General features: G+C 37.7%; 1 protein-coding gene across 6 annotated transcripts in view; it reads left to right on the top strand.

Moving 5' to 3' along the window:
* Window positions 1-21,637, top strand: part of LOC113531737 (filamin-A-interacting protein 1) — a 36,688-nt gene that overhangs the window by 11,659 nt on the left and 3,392 nt on the right. For 2 of the 6 annotated variants that reach the window (XM_026922614.3, XM_053241975.1), the window contains exons 2-6: window positions 4,018-4,318; window positions 7,128-7,301; window positions 7,836-8,014; window positions 16,429-19,222; window positions 20,318-21,024. In XM_026922614.3, the coding sequence (XP_026778415.3) occupies window positions 4,019-4,318; window positions 7,128-7,301; window positions 7,836-8,014; window positions 16,429-19,222; window positions 20,318-20,518 (3,648 nt within the window). In that variant the 5' untranslated portion in view covers window position 4,018 and the 3' untranslated portion in view covers window positions 20,519-21,024. Of the gene's footprint in view, window positions 1-4,017; window positions 4,319-7,127; window positions 7,302-7,835; window positions 8,015-14,719; window positions 15,708-15,743; window positions 16,270-16,428; window positions 19,223-19,359; window positions 19,425-20,317; window positions 21,025-21,637 lie in introns of those variants that run through there. The other 4 variants (XM_053241976.1, XM_053241977.1, XM_053241979.1 and 1 more) reach the window with 4 other exon arrangements.

Consider the following 21,637-nt stretch of genomic DNA (forward strand, 5'->3'; position numbering starts at 1 on the left):
TACTAAACGTATAAAACAATATTGTATAAGAATGAGCGCATTAATATAAACCTATGATTTTTCTTGCAGCCAGCTATTATCAGCTGCTGTTATAGAAAATTATTAAATGCAAGCATTTCTTATAAATTATTACTAGCTTTGGGGTTTATTTCACAACCAAATAAGTGCTGGGCAAGTCGTGATATTTCTGATATCACACACTTAAGCTAGCTTATGCTACAGCTATTTACCAGCATTTTCCAAAGCAGACTTTGTGTAAGTTTTGCTTCCTCATAATTGAATGATATGAATAGCACACCCATCTATATTTTCAATATTTTTATTTAGCTATAAAAGTATTGCTATGCTTACACTGGCATTATCTCAATTGGTTCTTGAATGTTTTAATTAAAATATTTTTCATGCACTGTAGCTAATAAGCCATTCCTTTCTGCATAAATACAATGAATAAATTATTTACAAAATTAAAATATTTTTGTTTGACTGTAAGTCTGTAAAAACTGAGACTGATTTTTTTAACATTCATTTTAAACTTTTAGGTGTCTAGATATAAGAAAAACAGCCTTTTCCTTGACCAATGGTATAAGAGTTGTTATCTCAAGCTTGTCACATCTTTCCGTTACTTTTCAGAATGTAAAGTCACATGAAATTCTCATATGAATAATCTCATGAATAATCATATGAATAATCTCATATGAATAATTTCTTTTTCATGTTAATTATTTTTACATATAGTCTTTTTTTTTTTTTTTTTTTTTTACCCCATTTGATTAATTAATTTTCTCATGTTAATTTTTTTCACATGGTAAATTTAATTTTTTAGATGTGAATTTCTGATATGAATAATTCTTTTCCCCATGACCATATTGTTCATGTGATGTCACGTGTTTACTCTGAAGTCACATGCATTTTCAGGCCATAACATTTTGCAAGGCACTTACAGTATGAGCACATTTGAAATGTATGTGATGTAAGGATTCCGTCTCGTGTCTGATCATTCAGTTTGTTATATCTGCAAAATAAAAGAAAAACAAAACAAAAACAAAAAACTTTTCTTATCTGGAAAGCATTAAGAAGATATCTGCAGATCTCTGCAGACTATCTGCAGATAGGACTGAAAAAAAAATAATGTATTGCCTCTCTGGAATGTTTCAAGCATCTTGTTTTAATTGGGAATTAAAATGAATGCTGTTACTGTTGAGGTCCAGCTGGTGTAAAAATCACTCCCTGTCCCACGGAATATTGTTCAGGGTCCCTGTGTGAACATGAGCTCAACACCTCATCACCTCATCACATCCAGCCGAGAGACAGAGTGCGTGGGAGCACGTCTCACTTGGAGCTTAGAGGCTATGAGATCAGGGTCAGGGGTCATGTGTGACATCATCGTTGAGGCGCGGTGAATATGCTGTTGATCAAAAATCCTGACGTCATGCCTGATCTTATTAGGGATTACATAAAGCTCCATTTCACACTGGGAGACGTTTTGTCTCTCTCACTTCTCTCTTTCTCTCCCTCTCTCTCTCGGAGGGAAATCCCCCTCACAAATCACAAGTGCCTGGGAACAGGGCTAATGTAGATTTATTGCGAAAACAAATGAGATGCAGGGTCAGCGCATGAGCCTCAGCTTTGTTTTTTGGTCCAGATCATTCTGAACTTGTGTACCTGGATTCAGCATCTAAAGGCCAACATGAGTTTGATGAGACAAGGATGAGAGTACAGTTGCTTTTCTCTGTACAAATGTACAATTGGAAGTTTCGTAATGACACTGACGATTTTTACTCCAGGCGATAAAGAAGTAACAAGTAACGAACGGGAGCCAGAGGCAGTGGGACATATTTGCTGCTCGTCCAAAAACATGACATAAATCATGAATGGGGCCAGAACACAGGCAGACGTAAAAAAAAGGAAAGAAAACCAAAATGATTAGTTACACCTGGACTATAAACTAGCGGAAGCTAGATACTTATATTTGGTGTATATAATAAGCAAGGATTAGCAAAACACAAACTAAGGGGTATAAGCACAAAGGTTACAGGACTAGTCTGGTGAAAATTCAAATTTCCCTTAAAACCAAATTTAGCCAATCAGCCAAGACATGTTGGTGTTTTGCACTGGACACTAATGTAGGTAATACAATAAGTAATGTAAGTCTATTCCACAACCAGTTTCTAAAATTCATGCCAAGTACTTCATATACTTGCTTTAAATGGTATTGTTATGCTACATAATCCAATTTGAAAGAAAAGATGATTTTGTGGAACTGTATCATAAGTCCCAGTTTTCTACTACAAATCTTCAAACTTTGGGAGGCAGGGGCTAAAATATACCAAATTGCACAAAGAAAAAACAAGATGGCTGTCCAAAATGGCTGCCCCCATGATGTTATGGCATTCAGCTACATGGTGAACAACATTTTTTGTTCATGTTTATAGATGACAGAAAATCACACTGTGTCCTAAATCTGTTTCTGTAGATCACTGAAGGAACTACTGGATGCAGTTTTAGGGCAGATATATACAGAACAGCTTTAGGGTTATTTGCTAGCAACATGAGTCAAAAACTTTGGAAGCAAACACTGAACACGAAATATGTCTTGGCTGAGTGACAACACTTGACGTAAGAGGAAAATTGTGCAAATATGATTTTTTTTGCCAAACTATTCCTTTATTGATATCATAATGAGACTAATCACACAGAAGAAATAAAACAGAGGTGCTAACACAGCTCAGGAAGTGTGGTCAGGAAAACAGGAAGTAAAACAGGAGGTACACAGGGGCCCTTAATAGTAACATAGCAGATCTTTGTTTCAGTAACATGATGAATTAGGACATGTGCCAGTTTATTACCTCATGTCAACAAATGAGCTCATCAGGCTGGATTGTCATGCTACTGATCTTTCATTTCATGCTAGTGATCTTTCATTTTAAATGCCATCGGTGGATACAGAGAGTCTGAAGCATGTGTGTACATCTTAATCACCACCATGACTTCATGACTATTGCGTTCGCAAGCAGCTTGAGTTACCACCACTCTTCATTTCCTGGAGATGTCAGCCGGACCACCCAAGTGCTTTTGGTCTTTACACGTGTAGACCTAAGGTCAAATCATGTTGTCATCAACTTCAAATAGATTCAAAAACAACAACATGACTATTAAATTTGTCAATGCTCAGGTTAGAGGTACAACTCTCGAAGGTACAACCATTGCTTAATTTGTTGACAGACCTTCAACTGAGTTTTAATTCCCCTTGGATTCTGGATAAAACAAAATCAAATTTAGCTCTAGGAATTTCAAAGTCATATAATGGTGTTTTTCCACTGAATGTATTACAAAAAAAATATTACAGCAGCTATTCTTAATTATAAAGCTCAAAGCTTTGCATCCCTGTTGCTTCAGTTCATTTATTTAAAATGTCTAATTGCACATGTTGATTACATCATGAAGGCATGAAAAGTCATGGAAAGTTTATATAGGTTCAAACTCAAAAGACCTAAATCAAAACAACAAAAAAATAGACCTTTCTCAGGGAGCAAGAGGGGTATAAAAAGTGTTCAGAGATACCTTTAGTGGTTAACAGTAACCACAATTCATCCACATAAAATCATTATTAACCAACAAAAGAAACACGGAAACAGAGATATGACCACAGGGTGAAAAAAAAGACTACGGCAAAAATACAAAACAAATAGAAGACATGAAAAAAGTCCCTAGAGGCAGGCAGAATAAAAATCCATGTTCAGATGTATTATTCACTCTTAATATTCCTGACAAACTCAAATATTAAATGTTTCGTTAGGTCTGATGAAGCCTCCTCTGCATAGGCTTCAATTATTTTATTTGGACTGCATCAACAATTTATAAAGCAGATGAACTGAGCTTGAGAGATCTAAGTCTCTATCATACTTCTTTAAAGATGAATTGTATATAATGAACTGTATATATACAGTATATACATAAACCTATTGAATCTTAGTGAATATAACACGCTGAATGCTATTCTTTCTGTATGTCATGCAGAATGAGGTCCAGGAGCAGTGGGATGGAGGCTCCTGACAGTGGATGCCTTCAAGTCAAACAGCCTAGCAAAGACTACCAAAAAGACAAGGAGGAAGGAGACAGCATTGAGGATATGATTAAGAAAAGTCCCACCACGGTGGAGAAGGAGAAGGAAGAGAAAGTAGAGGATGGTCTTGTACGTGCAACGGTGAAGAGATCACAGAAACCAGCAGGAGAAAAGTGCAGGAAGAAAGCAGGACAAATGCAGCTTTCTAAAGAGGAGCTGCTTCACCTGCTTGGCATCATGGAGGGAGAGGTGCAGGTAACTGTACTTAAACTGTATTTTATGTTTATATATATATATATATATATATATATATATATATATATATATATATATATATATATATACATATATATAAAACTGTCTGATTTTTGTGTGGCGAGGCACCAATCTATGTGCTGAGGAAGAAAGTGATTTAGCTTCAGGATCGAGCTTTGGCTGTTTTTAGCTCTGAGGCGTCCTTCAATCCATTCTTATAGACAACCACATGCCATACAGTGTCCCAGACAAGAGTAGGAATATTTAAATCTGCAGTTTAAATGAAGCTAACAAGTAGCTAGAAGCTTCCTTTACTTCCCAGCGATGTTAGCCTTGTAGCTCCAGTACAAGACTAAAGAAGCTAACTTTAACCCCAAACATATCACGGCTAATTAGCTACATTTGGATAAAAAAGACACTGTGCAGTTTATTTGTTTATTTGTTTGTTTGTTGTGTCCTAAATGCTTATTTACCCAGCTGATATAGTTTAACTTGAAGCTGTATGTGTGTATGTATGAACTGTCAAGATTTTTTAAAAGTAGCTGTTGTCCTAGTATAATAGAATACATTATTTTGGATGTTGTATGTTTTATTCATTTTATTGATTTTATCCACAGCAGTGTGTACATACAACCTATTTGGATAGTCTAATTTTGCTTAAACGATTGTACGATCATGTTACAGCCTCAAGCTATATGCCTCCCTCTTGTGGCCAGTTTTGCAAACACCCCCTGTGCTCAGTCACAGTTGCATGAGTATTTATTTTACAGACAAAACACAAATTTGATTAATCACTTTTAGAAAAAAATGTACTCTTCAGGTACAATCACAAGCAAGATATAACAATATATGATGCTACAGAAGGGATGCGTAACCATTTGTCATTTGTACCTTAAAACCCATGTTTATAACCATTTCCCTGAATACTTGAACTTCCATTTTCTTTTATTTGTTTGGCCGACTCTTTTATCTGAAGTAACTTCCACTACTAGAGTAGAATTCAGACATAAAGCTGTTATATGAGCTGACAGCTGAACAGGTGTTGAAACACTGAATTTCACCAACTGACCAGAAACAAGATGGAAAGAATAAAGGTACAAAGAATGAAGAGACAGCCAAAACTAAACATAAGGACTGGAGTAAGTGCTAGTGTTCAAGAACACTATACACAAAGCAATCAGTCAAAGAGCACCAACTTGCAATGTGCCAAGTAACGCAAACAACTGTGAGACTTACTCTATAGCAAAAGAGACCACACCTTAAAACACACACACACACATACACACACAAACACATACAGAGGGAAAGAGCTGAAGGTGTTTCTGCATCATGTGGTCTCAGAATATCTGAGTCTTGAAGGTTGTTACACATGAGCATGTGCTGCACATATGCTGCATGTGTTCATTTATTGACCTTTTTAATGCCTTTATTCCATAAATTATTACATTATGTCTCACTGATTGATTGATTGACTGATGGATTGATTGTGAAGCGCTTACTCTTCCTTTGCTCCATTTAAATAATTTCATACCATTTTACTGCTTTTATTTAATTGTTTTATAGATTTTTTGGTTATTTTTTAAAATCATTTTCCAGTACATTTACCATAAGTTATACACATGACAGTTGTTGCTGATGGAAGATCATCTCAGAATGACTCACGTCTTGAATAAATAGTGATTCACATCTCAAAATGTAACCTCACATTCTCACTGCGACTTGAACCAACACTACTGAATGACGTTAGATAGCGAGAAAACAAACTTGTTATTAAACCTGTGAGTAACATGTCGAGGGAAGTTTGCCAATAAATGACACAAACATATCTTTTTACAGTGACTTATCCAACAATGACAATTATTTGCTTTATGGGTAGTAATTTAGACTTCCTTTTGTAACATTACACTTACATTATATCTTCCAGGTGCTCTGATCCAGCAATCATGAAGTGACACTAGGGCTTTTAAAACTACAATATGTACACCTTAAAAATGGATGCTCGAACAGAGCACCACTGACTAAAGATGCAACCACACACTTTAGTGTATTTTCTATGAAAAAATACACGGAATAATTTCAAGGGTTTAATAACCCAGTTTTACAGAAACTCACTACTATTTTCGGGACATTTTCCTTTTCCAGGAATTTTCCATGACTGAAAAACTAGTCTTTACATTTCCACGTTTTCTATTACGCGGTTAAACGCTAATACTTTCCCATGTTGCACTTGTACAATCCAGTGGTTCTCAAAGAGAAATCCTGGGACCCACAGGGGTATGTGAAGCATAGGCAGGGGGTCTGTGATACATTATATATATATATATATATAAAGTGTTATAGGAAAATCCAATCCACTATTATGAAAGTTACTATATTTATTATTGAGCTCTTATAGTTTCTAACCTGTTTGAATGGTTTGAATCCAAACCTCAGTAACACAAAAAATCAGCCAATAAGTAACGTTAACTTTCAATAATATCAACTTAGGCCTAATGTAATCTGTCATCTGTCTAATAGTTCATGAATAAATAGCTCTAGGGTGCCAATATTTATCCAGAATATTACTGTACACACATTTGAATACTTAGCTTATTAATGGAATAGTTTGAATAATGTTCCCAAAATAACTCTGTACTGATGGGGTCTGTGATTTATTATTATTATTATTATTATTATTATTATTATTATTATTAGCAAAGTTTTTTTTTTTTTTTACAGTTAAAAGGGTACCTGGCATAATCCACCTCAAATTGTGTCACAATTTCCTTATCCAACTCTCATAATCTCAGCAGTTCATTTGTCTCTGCAGGCTCGTGAGGACATTATTCACATGCTGAAGTCGGAAAGGACGCGGCCCGAGTCCCTGGAGGCTCAGTATGGATCAGCTGTCCCCATCACGCCTCTGCAGGCCTTACAGAGAGACAACATGCTCACCTGTAACAAGACACGTGAAGACGACGTCTACGAGATCCCCATGATGGAGGTTAGAGCATTAGATAACTGCATCTCAATTAGCATGATGTAATATACTGCACACAGCAGCATCACCAATTAACACACCGTTTACTTTGAGATGGTCTAGGTGTAGAAGGTTTTTCACTCCAAATCAGATTATTAATGGATTGTTACTGTTGTTGATCAGCATAAACAATATTGCTGGAAAATGAGACTCTCACATGCTCAAATCCCTGTGATGGCATATGGGAATGAAAATAAAAGATAGAGATAGATAGATGGAGACGCACCTAGCATCAACTATTTGGTATTTACAAACAGTAGTCACCTTTAAAGTGTTTAAATAGGCTGAACATCATCTAGTTTTTTAAAATAATTTAAAATACTTAAGGTTACCTGTTGGAAAATCATTTTTAGCCTTCATTCACTTTAAGTAAAAAATGTAAAAGGGTAAGATTGCCAAGCACATAGGGTTTCACATCGGTGGTAAGACTGGTGTGCAGTTAAAAATGTTTCCAATGCTCTTTAAAACTAATCTGAATATGAAATCTGTGATGTAAAGCTGGACCGTTTGGAGGAGAAGCACAGAGAGACGTACAGGAGGATGCTGGAGCAGCTCCTGCTGGCTGAGAAATGCCACCGTCGCACAGTGAACGAGCTGGAATCCGAGAAGCGCAAACACGTCGACTTCATGAACAAGAGCGATGACTTCACTAACCTGCTGGAGCATGAGCGCGAGAGGTGAGGAGATAGTGCTCGGTATGTGTGTGTGACTGTGTGTGTGTGAGAGATATCACACAGCATGTAGTACATTGTTCTCACACAGAGAACGGAGCTTTGTTCCACATCACTTCATTTACTTAAATCTCGGGAAACACATTGAGGGCGAGCACATGCACACAATGATGCTGAGTGACAACAAATAAAACACATCAAAACACCATCAAACATGATCAAGATCAAAACATGAGAGACAGAAATAACACAAAAAGAAACTGAAAAAAAAAGTTACAATTACACAAGGCTTGATTCGTGATTAAATATTTACGTAATCCTTTATATCAAGGCTGTCTTCATAAGAACTTCATAATGCTCTCATAAGCATTGAATTATTTATTTATACAGTAATGCCTGTGAATATTTCAACAAGTTTTGTCAGTATTCCCAAAAATACGTGAGGCATATTTTATAAAATGCCTCGTATAGATGTCAGAGAAAATACGTAAACAATATGACACAATAATCATCAATGACAGAAACAGAAGAGAGAGACTGTTACCATCTAATAGCTGATTACTTTCCAATAACAGCATGTCCCAAAGAGTTTTATTACACTTATACCACAGCAGTTTGCTAACAAGCTAGTTAGTTCCTGTTATCACTTACATTACAGCAGCTATAAACAGTCGTCCCTTCACCAGCCTGTATTTTTTTCTCTCTCTTAAAAGTTAATAAGACAAAAAAACCCAGTTTATCAGGTTACCTAGAAACCAGAAAGCACAAAGTTCGAAAACTTACTGCCTGTTACAAAGCACTGAGGTTGGAGACTCCTTCCACAAATATATTATGAACAGATTTGATCAGATCAGGGTTGAGAATTCAACAGCGCTGTGGTATAATGACTTCATAACACAGCGATTAGAATTTGATAATATACAGTACATTAAAAGCAATGTAGGAGCATTTGACTCGATTACTGGGGCTTGCTGCAGCGAGCCATCTGCTTCATGAAGAAATTGGATAGCCCTACTAAACTGACAGATTTTTTTGCTTTATTAATAACACTTGAAGTGTGCATGAAGTATCGTTTCCAAGTCATGAAGCTTGTAAGCTTATAATACAGTGACCTATTTAAGAACCACACATGCCAGCTCTCTGAAAGTTTAAAACATTAATACATATCCCATTTATAACACTATGAAAAAGTGCTCAATAATCATAAATGCTCAGTGATAGATGCTTATGTTTGTGCCATGAAGCCCTTATTTCTCTAACATCAACATATGCATTTACTTTATAAGAAAGATGATGTCATCTTCCGGTACTGAAACAAGTTTTAAATAAATTGTCATGCAATATTGTAAAAATACATTGTCAATATTTAAAATGACCTAGTGTTATAAGAGGATCTAGTTTCAGGCAATGTATACGTTTGTTCTCTCGGTAATATAAGTTTGTTTGCTCTCGCAGTAATATAAGTCCATTTACTTCATAAAACATCTCAGATCATCTTATAAATATTGACATGAGCTGTTCATTTAGAGTCCGTCATGATTCTTTAAGTGTGATTATATGCTTATGCATGTGTTGTGAAGTTCTTATGAAGTCAGCCTAAAGTTTTACCAATACTTGAAACGCTCCAGTTTATTCCAGCCCTGTACGTTACAGTCGACTTTCCCAGGTCAGAAATGAATCATCGAGCTAGAATACACACCACACACTGTCTCCATAAACATGTCTGGTTCAGATTTAGTGTAATCACACAAAGGCTGCCACACAGCAGCAAACGAAAAAGAAGAGCATCGAATGAACCAAATGGCCTGTGTTTTTGAGTGAGGCCTTCTAAAGCACCGCTGATTAGTGACCCGGCAATCAACACTCACCAGAGAGATAATTAGGCCAAATCAGGGACAAATGACCCAGCCAGCAGATCTAAAATGCAAATCAATTTTTTTTACGAGATGTCATAGTAATCTGTAGCCAGTTAGCACATTTGCTAATATGCAATTATAGTGATGTTGTATAGTGCATAATTGTACATTGTACACAGGAGGCTCAAAGAGTCTGAGCAACAGTTGTTTTATATCTCACCAGTTATCAGAATGACTACACTGCATCTCATTCTTTGCTTCATTTATTTTAAACGGGTTATGATTTTATCTTTGAGAAAAAGTCTGCTTTGTACTATCTACCAGCTGAGAAGCTGTGCAATGTCTCCATCACTGAGGTATATTTTCCTTTCATAAAAAAACAAAACGTGATTTTTATCAGTTGTTTGAATTTGCTGCTCAGAAATGTAAGGAGCATACACATAGTCGTCCATCTGACAGTTAGAAATGCAACTACAGTGCTAGGATAATCACGAAGATAAAGGAATCCTCGTACTGATTAAGGAAGAACCTGCTCTGTCACCTCCCATGTAGCCGTTTAAATAGACAGCCTTAAATCATTAAACCAAAGGTAATTTACATTATGGTATTTAAATATGTTTAATAGTATTAGTTTGTCTATTATAGTAACAAAATAAATCTTAACAACCCTCAGGTTAATCACTGCTGTGTTATATGTATATTTTAGTCAATTATTAATACGTGTACATTCCTAACACAGTATTAAAATATGACCTGCTTTACTTTTAAGCATTTAGGCCCGATGAAGTAGACATTGTGACAAAGCAGCTTTATAGAAATCCACTTGTAGATTTAGATCCCTAATGAGCAAGCCAGAGGCAATAGTGGCAAGGAAAAACTCCCTGAGACCACATGAGGAAGAAACTTCATAGACTATAAATGTTATATAAATGTTATATACAGTCTACGAACTAGATTCCAGTGGGACTCTACCCTCATTTTGGTGACAGTGGATTTGATCGTTTTGATCATTTAGATAATTACAGCAGAGAAATGTGTGGAAAAGTACAGAATGTGTATGAGCTGATACATGTTTATGTAAACAGCAGGAACGTATAATCATGGCTGAAATTCTCGGGAAGTGCAAGTCCAGGTTTCCACTGCAGCAGGAAGGTACATTATATAGACAAATTGCTTGTAGACAAAGAAGAAGCCAGAATAGAGCCTCAGGAAATATACTTTGTGGTAAATGATGAAATAGAGACTGTCCTGTGCTCATTCCAGGACTATTATTCAAAATCTGCTTATACTGAACATCCTTTCAAGGCTCTTTGGACTGTTTGTCTTTGTACTATATCTGTATCATTTATACTCACACAATCTGGTGTCACCCAGAAGAGAGTGATTTCCCTTTTGAATCTGTTTCCTCTCAAGGTTTCTTCCTCATGTTGTGTCAGGGAGTTTTTTTCTTTTTCCACTGTCTGTAAAGCTCCTCTGTCCGTTGGTAAAAGCACTATACAAATGAAAATTGAATTGAACTGCAGTACTATACTATAGCAGACTCAGACTTTTGGACTAGAATGTAGCACACACAGCTGCTTCTTGGCTATTCAGTGGTTTCCTGTCCTGGTCCAGGAGAACCCTGTGGTTTTTCCAGCCTACACACCTGATTCCACTGATCAGCTCATTAACAGGCTGTTCTTGAATTCCTGTGGATGTGTTAGAGCAGGACGAACACTACAATGTGCAACACAGGGAAACTCCAGGCACAGGATTGGGAGCCACTGGACTACATCACTGCGGCAGAGAAGTGCTGTTTCTCATTAACTGTGGCAAAGCTATGTTTATACTCTATTTGGATAAGCAGCACATACAACTGAGCAACCTGAGCATCATGCCTCTGTGTTCACATTCTCGAGGCCTGACATGTTGGGACACATGCTCCGTAATATTCTGGCCCCATCTGATAAATCCCTTACAGAAGACGATTGCTATCAGCCTTCCTTGTGTGCTCACCATGAAGGCATGATAGAGCTCACATGCACACGCTGATCTCATCTCATCGAGTATTACATGGATAATTTCCTTTGAGTTTTGACAACTTGATGCATGTCTAAGGATATCGATGTGAAGGCTTTTGTCCTGGTATAAAAAATGGTGGCATTTGATTGTGCTTGGCATGAAAGCATGTGGACATGAGGTAATTGGATTAAAGATTTTGTTCTGCAGAAACCTGTTTACAGTGTTTCATTCATTTAGAAGCTTGGAAATGAGTTCCTATTACAGCTTAATCTAATTATCCAATTTATTTGCGGTAGCATTTCTTGGAAATGTGTGATGGCAGAAACGTACATTAAGCTTCCACCACATGCCTGTGTTATAAAATGCTTGTTGCTCACATTAAAGGGGCACTTAACTCACGCCAAGGGTGCTCACAGCAGTTTATGGAAAGTTGACATGGTGACCCTGCTAGCCGGAAAAAAATCTCCAAAGTACATGTAGCTGCTTTTCACATGCTATAAAACTCCAACCTACTAACCCTGGTCTGTCTGAGAGCTTTTGTTTACAGTCTAATGGTAATCAGATTGACTGATGAATTAATTATGAGAGAATAATAATAATTCCTATACACTGTATGCGCTATTAAACTGACACATGCTGTGTTTGTGTATGTTCACTCAGTCGTGTTCTCTATTAATGTGTTATGTGTTTACGCGAGCGAGTAATCTGTGGTTTCATGGCCTTTTCAATATTCAGCCTAAACCCTTTTACGCCATGCGTATCAAATTTGACATGCACATTTGGCAGACTCTGATTTCATTATCTATGCAACCAAAATTGCTTATAAGGTTTTAGTATGTTTTTACTGCCCTTTAGTGCCTCTCTTGGGATAGACATTAAATAATTTTCCAGTGCAAGTTTGCTCAATTTGTGAAATTCACAACAGGATTAAAATCAGTGTTATGAGCATTTTTTTGTGAATGAATATTTACTTAGGCATTTATTGATGATTCAAATTGTTACATTTATTTGTAGAATAATGCTGCTACAATAACAGGTCAAATTTATGCTGCAGGCTTTAAGTATAAAATTACACAAACTCCTCAATGCATTGTATTTCACAGAAACTTTACAAAATAGAGTACTCATATGCATAGTAAAACAAAATATACATTATTTTATAATTTTAAAAAATTTATTAGACCTTGTAAGTGGAATTTTTATTGTTTGTTTTTGGATGGCACAAAGGTTCACTATCCAAGACAGTTCAGATAAAAGATTGAAATGCATTTTTTGTGCTTAATCTAAAATAAATTTACTGATAAATAAAACTACTTGCTCTTGTGAATTCAATATTATGCCAGATAATTTATGCTTAATTATTCTAATAATAATGAAAAGAAATGGAATGGTTAAAATGCTGTGGGAAAAAAATAAGAATGGTTAAAAAATGTCAGAAGCCAAACCTAACCCTGTTTACCTTTTGATTACTTAGCAATAATGTCTTATCACTACTAATGTTAGTGGTAAGGATCTAAATTAGATCTAAATTAGGATACTACTAATACTACTACTCATAATAATAATCATAATCATAATAATATCAACTTTATATATTTTACAGCTTTCATTCATTTAAGATTCACCTCAAAGAAAAGAAAAGAATAAAATAGGCAAATTATAATAGTGCAATAAATAATAGCAGTGACAGAAAGAGGAAAATAATAATGATATAAGATAGAATAGTAAAATAATAGCAGTACAATAATTAAATTAATATAAAAAGTTATATAAAAGTAGTGTTTCATTAAAAGTAATGCAAACAATGTAAATAATAATGATCTGTAAATGTTGATACAGTATACTGTGTAGGTATGGTTGACATATGTGTGATGTTGACTGACATGAGACAGAACTTATACTGTAGGTGAACACCAAACACAAATTGCCCAGCATTACACACATTTGTAACATATTGTATAATTTCTATTCACATTACAGCAGAAATGGAACCGTTTCTAAGACAGTGTCAGTGTCAGATGGTTATCGGATATTGTATTGAAAATAAAAACCGTGGATCAGTACATTTCTACACATATATATCTCACCTTTGCCTGATGTTGGAAAAATTTTCAGCACATAATATGTCCTTTAACTTACAACTTTTTAAGGTGCGATTTCCTGTCAATTTAGATCTTTTTACAAAACACAAATTTGTCTGATCAGCATGTAAGTGTGAAATTATGAAGCCATTTGCACCACAGTCATACATGGCTATCATATAGTATCTGGTCATGTTTGTGCAGTTGCAGTTGCCCTTTCTGACCCCCCCCCTTCACATCGCCTCATGCTCCGTCTCAGTGCTCATCTTTCAGCAACGTGTGAGCACATTCCTCTCCGATCTGCTCATCTTAGAAATGCATCACAGGTGATGTCATACGGACCCCACAGCACCTGTGATTGGTTAGCAGGGCGCTAAGCGGAAAGGCCCACCCTGAACAATAAAACTTATTGTGTAGGCAGTTCCAACAGTGGGAGTCCTGACTTGCTGCTGTCCCTCTGCATCAGATTATTTTGCCATTTTTTAAACATGTTTTTATCAAATTATTTCATATTTAAAGCACGGTGAGCTTTTCCTCCCTTTACACTGCAAAATTTTTCAAATAAAGGACCCTTCTAATATACTTCAAATGTTCTTCTAATGTTTCAACCCCCCTTTTTTAAATTACATAATCATTTCCTGATGGAGGTTAAGCCTAGAGCTGCGTTTAAAAGGAGTTTCATTAATAAATTCCCATCAGCCTTATAATTTAGCCTGGTCACATTCCTTTAGCTGATGTAATTGTTTATTTTTAGCTATAAATTGAAACTGGAAGATGTCAGAATCTGTTATCTACTTATATCCTGAATGTTTTGAAGTTGTATTCAGAACTGGTGTAAACTAATCAGAACAGTTTGGTCATCTACAGTCAGTTTCAGATTAGGGAAAGGTCGGACTGTATGTCTTCACCTAAGATTGGTGATTACATCATACTTGAGGTATTTGCATGGTCTGAGCCTCTGGACCATAGTAGTCATAGCTTTTCAGGCATTTTTCATATTTTGCATAAATATTTATCCTAAACCAGCGACTGCCTTTAGCTGCCTGTCCTACAAAAAATGAACTACAAGCAGCATGCTACTCAGATCAGATTGTTAAACTTTTCCATCACTGTTTTGATGTTGTACATTTCTCATAACCTAAAAAAAAAACCATCTTTACCAGTGGTATTTCTGGGTAACAGGGTTGAGCTAGACAGAGAACGAGTCTGGCATTGTTCCCTCAACAAAACAAAACTTTTCTTTTGCATTGTTGTCCTGTCTCCATGGAAACATTTGGTCACGACAGAGAGGGGAAATATTTGGGTCATGCTGGACTCCTGGTTTGTGTGCTGTGTGAACTGTGAATCCTTGCGATCTTGAAGTACTTTGACCACTTGGCACTTTGACCGATTGTTGTCCTGTCCATTTCCTGAGACAACATCCTGACTTCGTTCTAAGCAAACAGTGAAAAGAGTGTGAGGACAGACTTTGTGAGAAACGACACCCCCCTAGTCAGTCCCCTCCTCCTCTGCCCAAACAAGGGTAGAACAATTCTGTGCCTTATATGGGAGGATGATATCACCAGCGAGTGGAGCAGTGCCTTTCCACACAGCATTCACCTTTCATTTTGCACTGATGACATGTTTGGAATGTGATGGCTACTTCTGCAGGGAGCATGGGACCTTCACTCGACCCTGCTGAAGTCTTAATGGCTCATAACGACAGACACAGCTGAAAACTCATTAGATATGGACTCACGTGGAATGCATCATAGTTAGTGGGTGAGTTTGAAATCTGTTTAGAATCTGACAGATGTTGAGCATATGAACACACAGTGGATACAGGTTGGATTTAGATCTGTTTCAGAATCTTGTGATCTCTGACACTAAATAAGTTTGGTAAATAACTTCAAATTAGGCTTCTCTTTCATCTCTAATGGGGTCTCGGGCACTTGCAGTGGATTTATTGTGCTGACATAAAGGTCCCCTGCAGAGCTGAAGCAGTGTAAACATTTACCACCATCACGGATGGTTGCTTTTTAGGTGCTGCTGACTGCAAGGCACGTATAAGAGTAACAGGGATTTAGTGGAAGTCTTTCATGCCATGATACTTTGTACAGTCTCACAGTGCTGTGATCGTGCAAGCATGTGAAACACATTAATCTGTTGTCAGAGATAATCACATGAGGGCTCAGGATCAGCTCTAACCCCTTCTTTGTTCTCTGCTGTCATACTTTTTCTCTTTTCTACTTCGCTGCTTTGCATCCCACTAGAATTTTGCTATGACGTTATTTAGGCATCTGATCGAGGTTTCACAGGACTCTTTTCGTTCTCCCTTCGTCAGGTAAACAACTGAGATATAATAAAAAAATTTGTGAGAAAAAAATTAACAATATTCTTGTGTGCTTTGCACTAATTAATGAAAGAAATGTAGATGACTCATTTATCTTACAATTTACCATCAGTTTAAATAGATTATCTATTTCCTTTGTGTTCGTCCCAGACTAAAGAAACTGTTGGAGCAGGAGAAGGCATACCAAGCCCGTAAAGACAAGGATCACAGCAGACGGCTAGAAAAAGTAAGAGAAGAGCTGGTGAAGCTGAAGTCCTTCGCTCTGATGCTGGTGGACGAGAGGCAGCTCCATATTGACCAGATTGATCAGCAAAGCCAAAAGATCATGGACCTCAGCAAAAAGCTGCAAGAGAGAGATCAACATCTGGAAAGTGTCACCAGCAAATACAAAGAGGACAGTCAGAGAATTCAGAAGTTGGAAGTGGAGTTAGAGCATAAAGCTGCTAAATTCTCACAGGAACATGAGGACATGACAACCAAGCTCTCCAGTCAGGAGTCCCAAAACCGACAGTTACGCACAAAGCTGGCTGGTCTGTCTCGGAGAATTGAGGAGCTGGAGGAAAGTAACAAAGCACTGCAGAAATCCGAGGAGGATTTGCAAGAGTTAAGGGACAAAATCAGCAGGGGAGAATGTGGAAACTCAAGCCTCATGGCTGAGCTTGAAACTCTCCGTAAAAGAGTGCTGGAGATGGAGGGAAAGGATGAGGAGATAACAAAGGCAGAAGCACAGTGCAAGGAGCTGAGGAGGAAGCTTCAAGATGAGGAGAATCACAATCGTGAGCTGAAACTTGAAATTGAAAAGCTACAGAAAAGGATGGCAGACTTGGAGAAACTTGAGGGAACTTTTAACGTGAGCAAATCAGAGTGTACACAACTTCATGCAAGCCTAGAACGAGAGAAGGTCTTGACAAAGAACTTAACCAAGGAGCTGGAAACTGTTAAAAATCATGTTAAAGAGCTTCAGTGTGCTGAGTCTAGGCTTGAAAAGGCAGAAAGTAGCTTAAAAGATGATTTGACAAAACTCAAGTCATTTACTGTAATATTGGTGGATGAGAGGAAGAACATGGCAGAGAGAATTAAGCAAGAGGAGCAAAAAAGCGAGGACATGAGCAAGCTATTTAAGGCTGAGCAAGGCAAGGTCATGGAAATCACAGAGAAGCTGATTGAAGAGAGCAAAAAGCTTTTGAAACTGAAGTCAGAGATGGAGACGAAAGTGTCAGCTCTCACAAAGGAGAAAAATGACCTAAGGACTAGACTTGCATGTGAAGAAGAGAAACAAAATGATCTCAATGCAAAGGTCAAGCTAATGCAAAAGAGAGTGGACTGTTTGGAGGAGGCTGAAAGACGATCCAGAAACAGACCTGATGTAGACAAGGCAAGATATGCTGATGAAGACAACAAGGTTAAGGAGTTAACAGAGGAGATTGATAGGCTGAAGAACCGCTTGAAGCAGCTAGAAGTTGTGGAGGGTGATTTGATGAAGACAGAGGATGAATATGATATGCTTGAAAAGAAGTTCAGAACAGAGCAGGATAAGGCCAATGTCCTTTCTCAGCTCCTGGAGGAAATGAAGTCACAGATTGCCAGAAACAAGGCCATTGAAAAGGGGGAGGCCGTGAGCCAAGAAGCTGAACTAAGATTGAGGTGCAAGATGGAGGAGGCCAAAACCAGAGATTTGCAGGCAGATGTCCTGGCTCTTAAGGAGAAGATTCATGAACTGATGAACAAGGAGGATCAGTTATCTCAACTTCAGGTCGATTACACAGTTCTACAGAAGAGGCTCATCGAAGAGCAGGACAAAAAGAAAAGTATGAGCCAACAGATTCTACACCTCACCAAAGAGTTAGAGGTGACTAAGCGATACAGCAGAGCACTACGGCCTAGCATGAATGGAAGGAGGATAGTGGACGTCCCTCTTACTTCAACAGCTGTCCAGACAGATGCACATACTAATGAAGCACTTGAAGAGGAGACTCCAGCAGTATTCATAAGGAAATCTGTTCTGGAAGAAAATCATGTGATGAGCAATTTGAGGCAGAAAGGTCTTAAAAAACCAGCAGTGCTGGACCGTTATCCGCCTGCATCTGCAGAACTAGGTATGAAAAAATCATTGATTCCTTGGATGAAGAAAAAAGAAGCAAGTGCTGATGCACAGGATGCCTTAGACAAGTTGACTTATAAAGTTAATGGAGATGCGTCCCCTCAATCTCCAGAGTTAACCATGTCACAAAAACCAGGCCAGCCACTGCATATAAGGGTGACTCCAGATCATCAAAACAGCACTGCCACATTGGAGATCACCAGTCCTCGTGCTGAGGACTTCTTCTCAAGTACCACAATTATCCCCACTTTAGGGCTGCAGAAACCACGGATAACTATAGTTCCTAAACCCACTACTGTGTCACCAAAGGGCAGCTTTGACGTAATGGACAGGACCAAGTCTCCAGTGACCATTACGACCATTTCTAGAGCCAAGTCACCAGAGGGAAGCAAGATCTCCTACCCTGATTCTCCAAGCTCTCCTGTCTCAGTCATCACAGTTAGCACAAGCCCAGTGATGCAGGCGCCTATCTCTCCAGAACCTCAGGAGACCTCAAGCATGGGCCGTGCTGTGTTTAAGGTGACTCCGGAGAAGCAGACGGTGCCAACACCAGTCCGCAAATACAACTCCAACACCAATATCATAACAACAGAAGACAACAAAATCCATATTCACCTAGGGAGTCAATACAAGAGGTCTCAGGACTCTGGAAGCAGTCCCACACTCACAGTAAGGCCTCTGACTGTATGCACAGAGAGCAAGGAGACACCCAATATGGGGACTGTCCTGCGTTCTCCCCGACAGTCCTCCACTACTTTAGGGAAAACCACACCTGGCAAGATGACAAGTAGCATCACCATTACCCCCATCACATCTGCTCCTTCCAAGCCAACTCAGTCTGTGGTGAGTGACCATAAACCGCACATAGAATATGTCATCCGTTGAACCACTTGTTTGCTATTGGTTATTTAGCAGTTAATAAAATTGTGTGACTTTGTGACCCTAAACAACATAATGATGTGCAATCTTCTACATTACAGTTGCTTCTGAATTGTTTCAAAATGATATCAGGGGGTGTCTGCTCCCTAGATAGATCTCTGTCCAGGTATAGATAAGTGCAATACATTACCTAACATGTGACTGTTAACTAACCCTGGAATGACCTGTTATGCCAATTCCACCCAAAACGAGTGGAGTTCTTTTCTTCGATTTTTAAAATAGTTTTACTTGGCACCGACTGACTGATCCCTCATATTTAACCATGAAATTGGCCTGAACTATTTGCCTAGCACTTAGCATTAGCTAGTCTACATGTGTGAGCAGACGCAAGCTAACATGCATATCCTGGCACAATAAGACCCTCTACTAAAACAAGCACAATAGCTAATAGAGAGCTAGATCTTAAAGTGTAATCTCTTATCAACTCTTGAGGGTACATGCTAGGTTGTAAACGTCACATGTTAAACACACGCTTTCTGGATATTTATATAGTAATCAGCCTTTTGGATCTTTGAAAAACTCTTTATTGCTTGAAGCATCAGAGTATTTGTAATATAGTGGATGGCCATCCCTTTCTCCAATTTAACCATCACAGTATTGGAATTTATATACAAATAATAACAAATTGTTTTGAAATAAATGCAGGGAAATTTTAATCTGCAATGAAGGGGCTTGCCATCTTCCCTGAACTGGCTTCTCCCTAACTGTTCAAACTACGTATGACTATGGGCTGTCTTTTAGTGAAAAGGGTGGAGTTGGGCAGCTCTGTTCTGGCTGGGGGATAATTTCCAGGCTTATAAATGTAATTTAAAAAGAGCTATTGCATAGCTATACTGTTTGTCTTATTTTTAAAGTCGCCTGATTATTACAAGTGTAGACGCACTTTAGGACATTACAAACAGCATTTTTACTATTGATTTAATTAAGAAATTGTGACAAAAATGCTGTATAACTTTTCATTTGACACTCATCCTTCATTCTTTTTTTTTTCATTACCAGTCCGGGACGGATGTGCAGTCAACTCGGACTTGCTCGGCAACACGAATCCCTATGTCAAAAGGTATGAAACCAGGCAAAACTGTAATGGGTCTCTCTGCAGTATCCAGGATAGAGTCTCGAGCTGAAAGCCAGTCAATGAAAATTGAACTGAGGAAGTCTGCAGTGATCAGCTCAGTGTCCACAGCAGGGGGCAAGAGCTGAGCGTCTGGTACTCTGTAATACCTAAAGTTAATTGATCTATGCACTACAGAGCCACTGATGTACCTGATTAGTTTAAAGTAGATGTAAACCCATGAGGACTCTCTATTGAAGCACTTGCAGATACCAGACACCATCCTTATCATCTCTGTGTTCAAAAAATGTGATGTGTGTATTTTAAATATATGGTCTGGAAAGTATATAGTATGTATATAGTATTGTATATACATACTAGTTAATGTATATAATGTTGACACTTGAACATACAGTTCTTTGGCTTGAATGCAACATCATTTCCCCTACTAGAGCACACTGTTAGCCTACTAACCCCTTGGCTGGGTTTCGGTTTCCTTAATTGTCTTCTCTTACCATTTCATTTCTTGTTTTGTTTGACATGATAGTTGCTAGTGGAGGTTTCCAAAAAAAAAGCATATTTAATGTAATCTGTCATCTTTGATTCACTTGCACCAAGCCTAAATAAATGGAAATTTTTCATCCCTCAACCTCAATACATTGCCTTTTCCTTTTGATGTCGCACCATTTTCATGAAAAGTGAGTTGCCAATATAATTTGCATAAAACCTGCACTAGGAAACCTCCATTAGGTGTACCATGATGCAATCCATAATGCTTTATTTAATTCTCTTCTGCATAAACAATGATATCACACCATAAACTGCTTCACTGAGCATGCAGCACTCATCAAATCTTTCACCAAATGTGTCAAGCACTGAGTTACTGAGAGTGAGTTAAAGTTCTCAGACAGTGGATGAGAGGAAATGACTGACATTTATATCAAAAAGTCAACTTTGTTATCATGCAATATTAATAGAATTTTATATTATTGTAATTATACTAAGCTCTATTGCAGGAAATGCAAAAAACCCACATTACTTCTCAAACTGATTACTTTCTATGGTATCTTGCGCCACTCTCTGGTTATGGAGTGTACATGAAACCTTTTTTTTTTTTGTTTGCGTTTGAGGCCAAAGTTTGGTGCAATTCTGCTAAAATATCAGACTAGATACAACCATTAGATACAAACATGTCTTGTGTAATTTTATTTATTTTATCACATTTGTGTGGCGGTCTGGGAAAACCTGTCAGAATGGGTTGTCCCTGA

The sequence above is a fragment of the Pangasianodon hypophthalmus genome, chromosome 19 (assembly GCF_027358585.1).
Source record: "Pangasianodon hypophthalmus isolate fPanHyp1 chromosome 19, fPanHyp1.pri, whole genome shotgun sequence".
Taxonomy (NCBI): Eukaryota; Metazoa; Chordata; class Actinopteri; order Siluriformes; family Pangasiidae; genus Pangasianodon; species Pangasianodon hypophthalmus.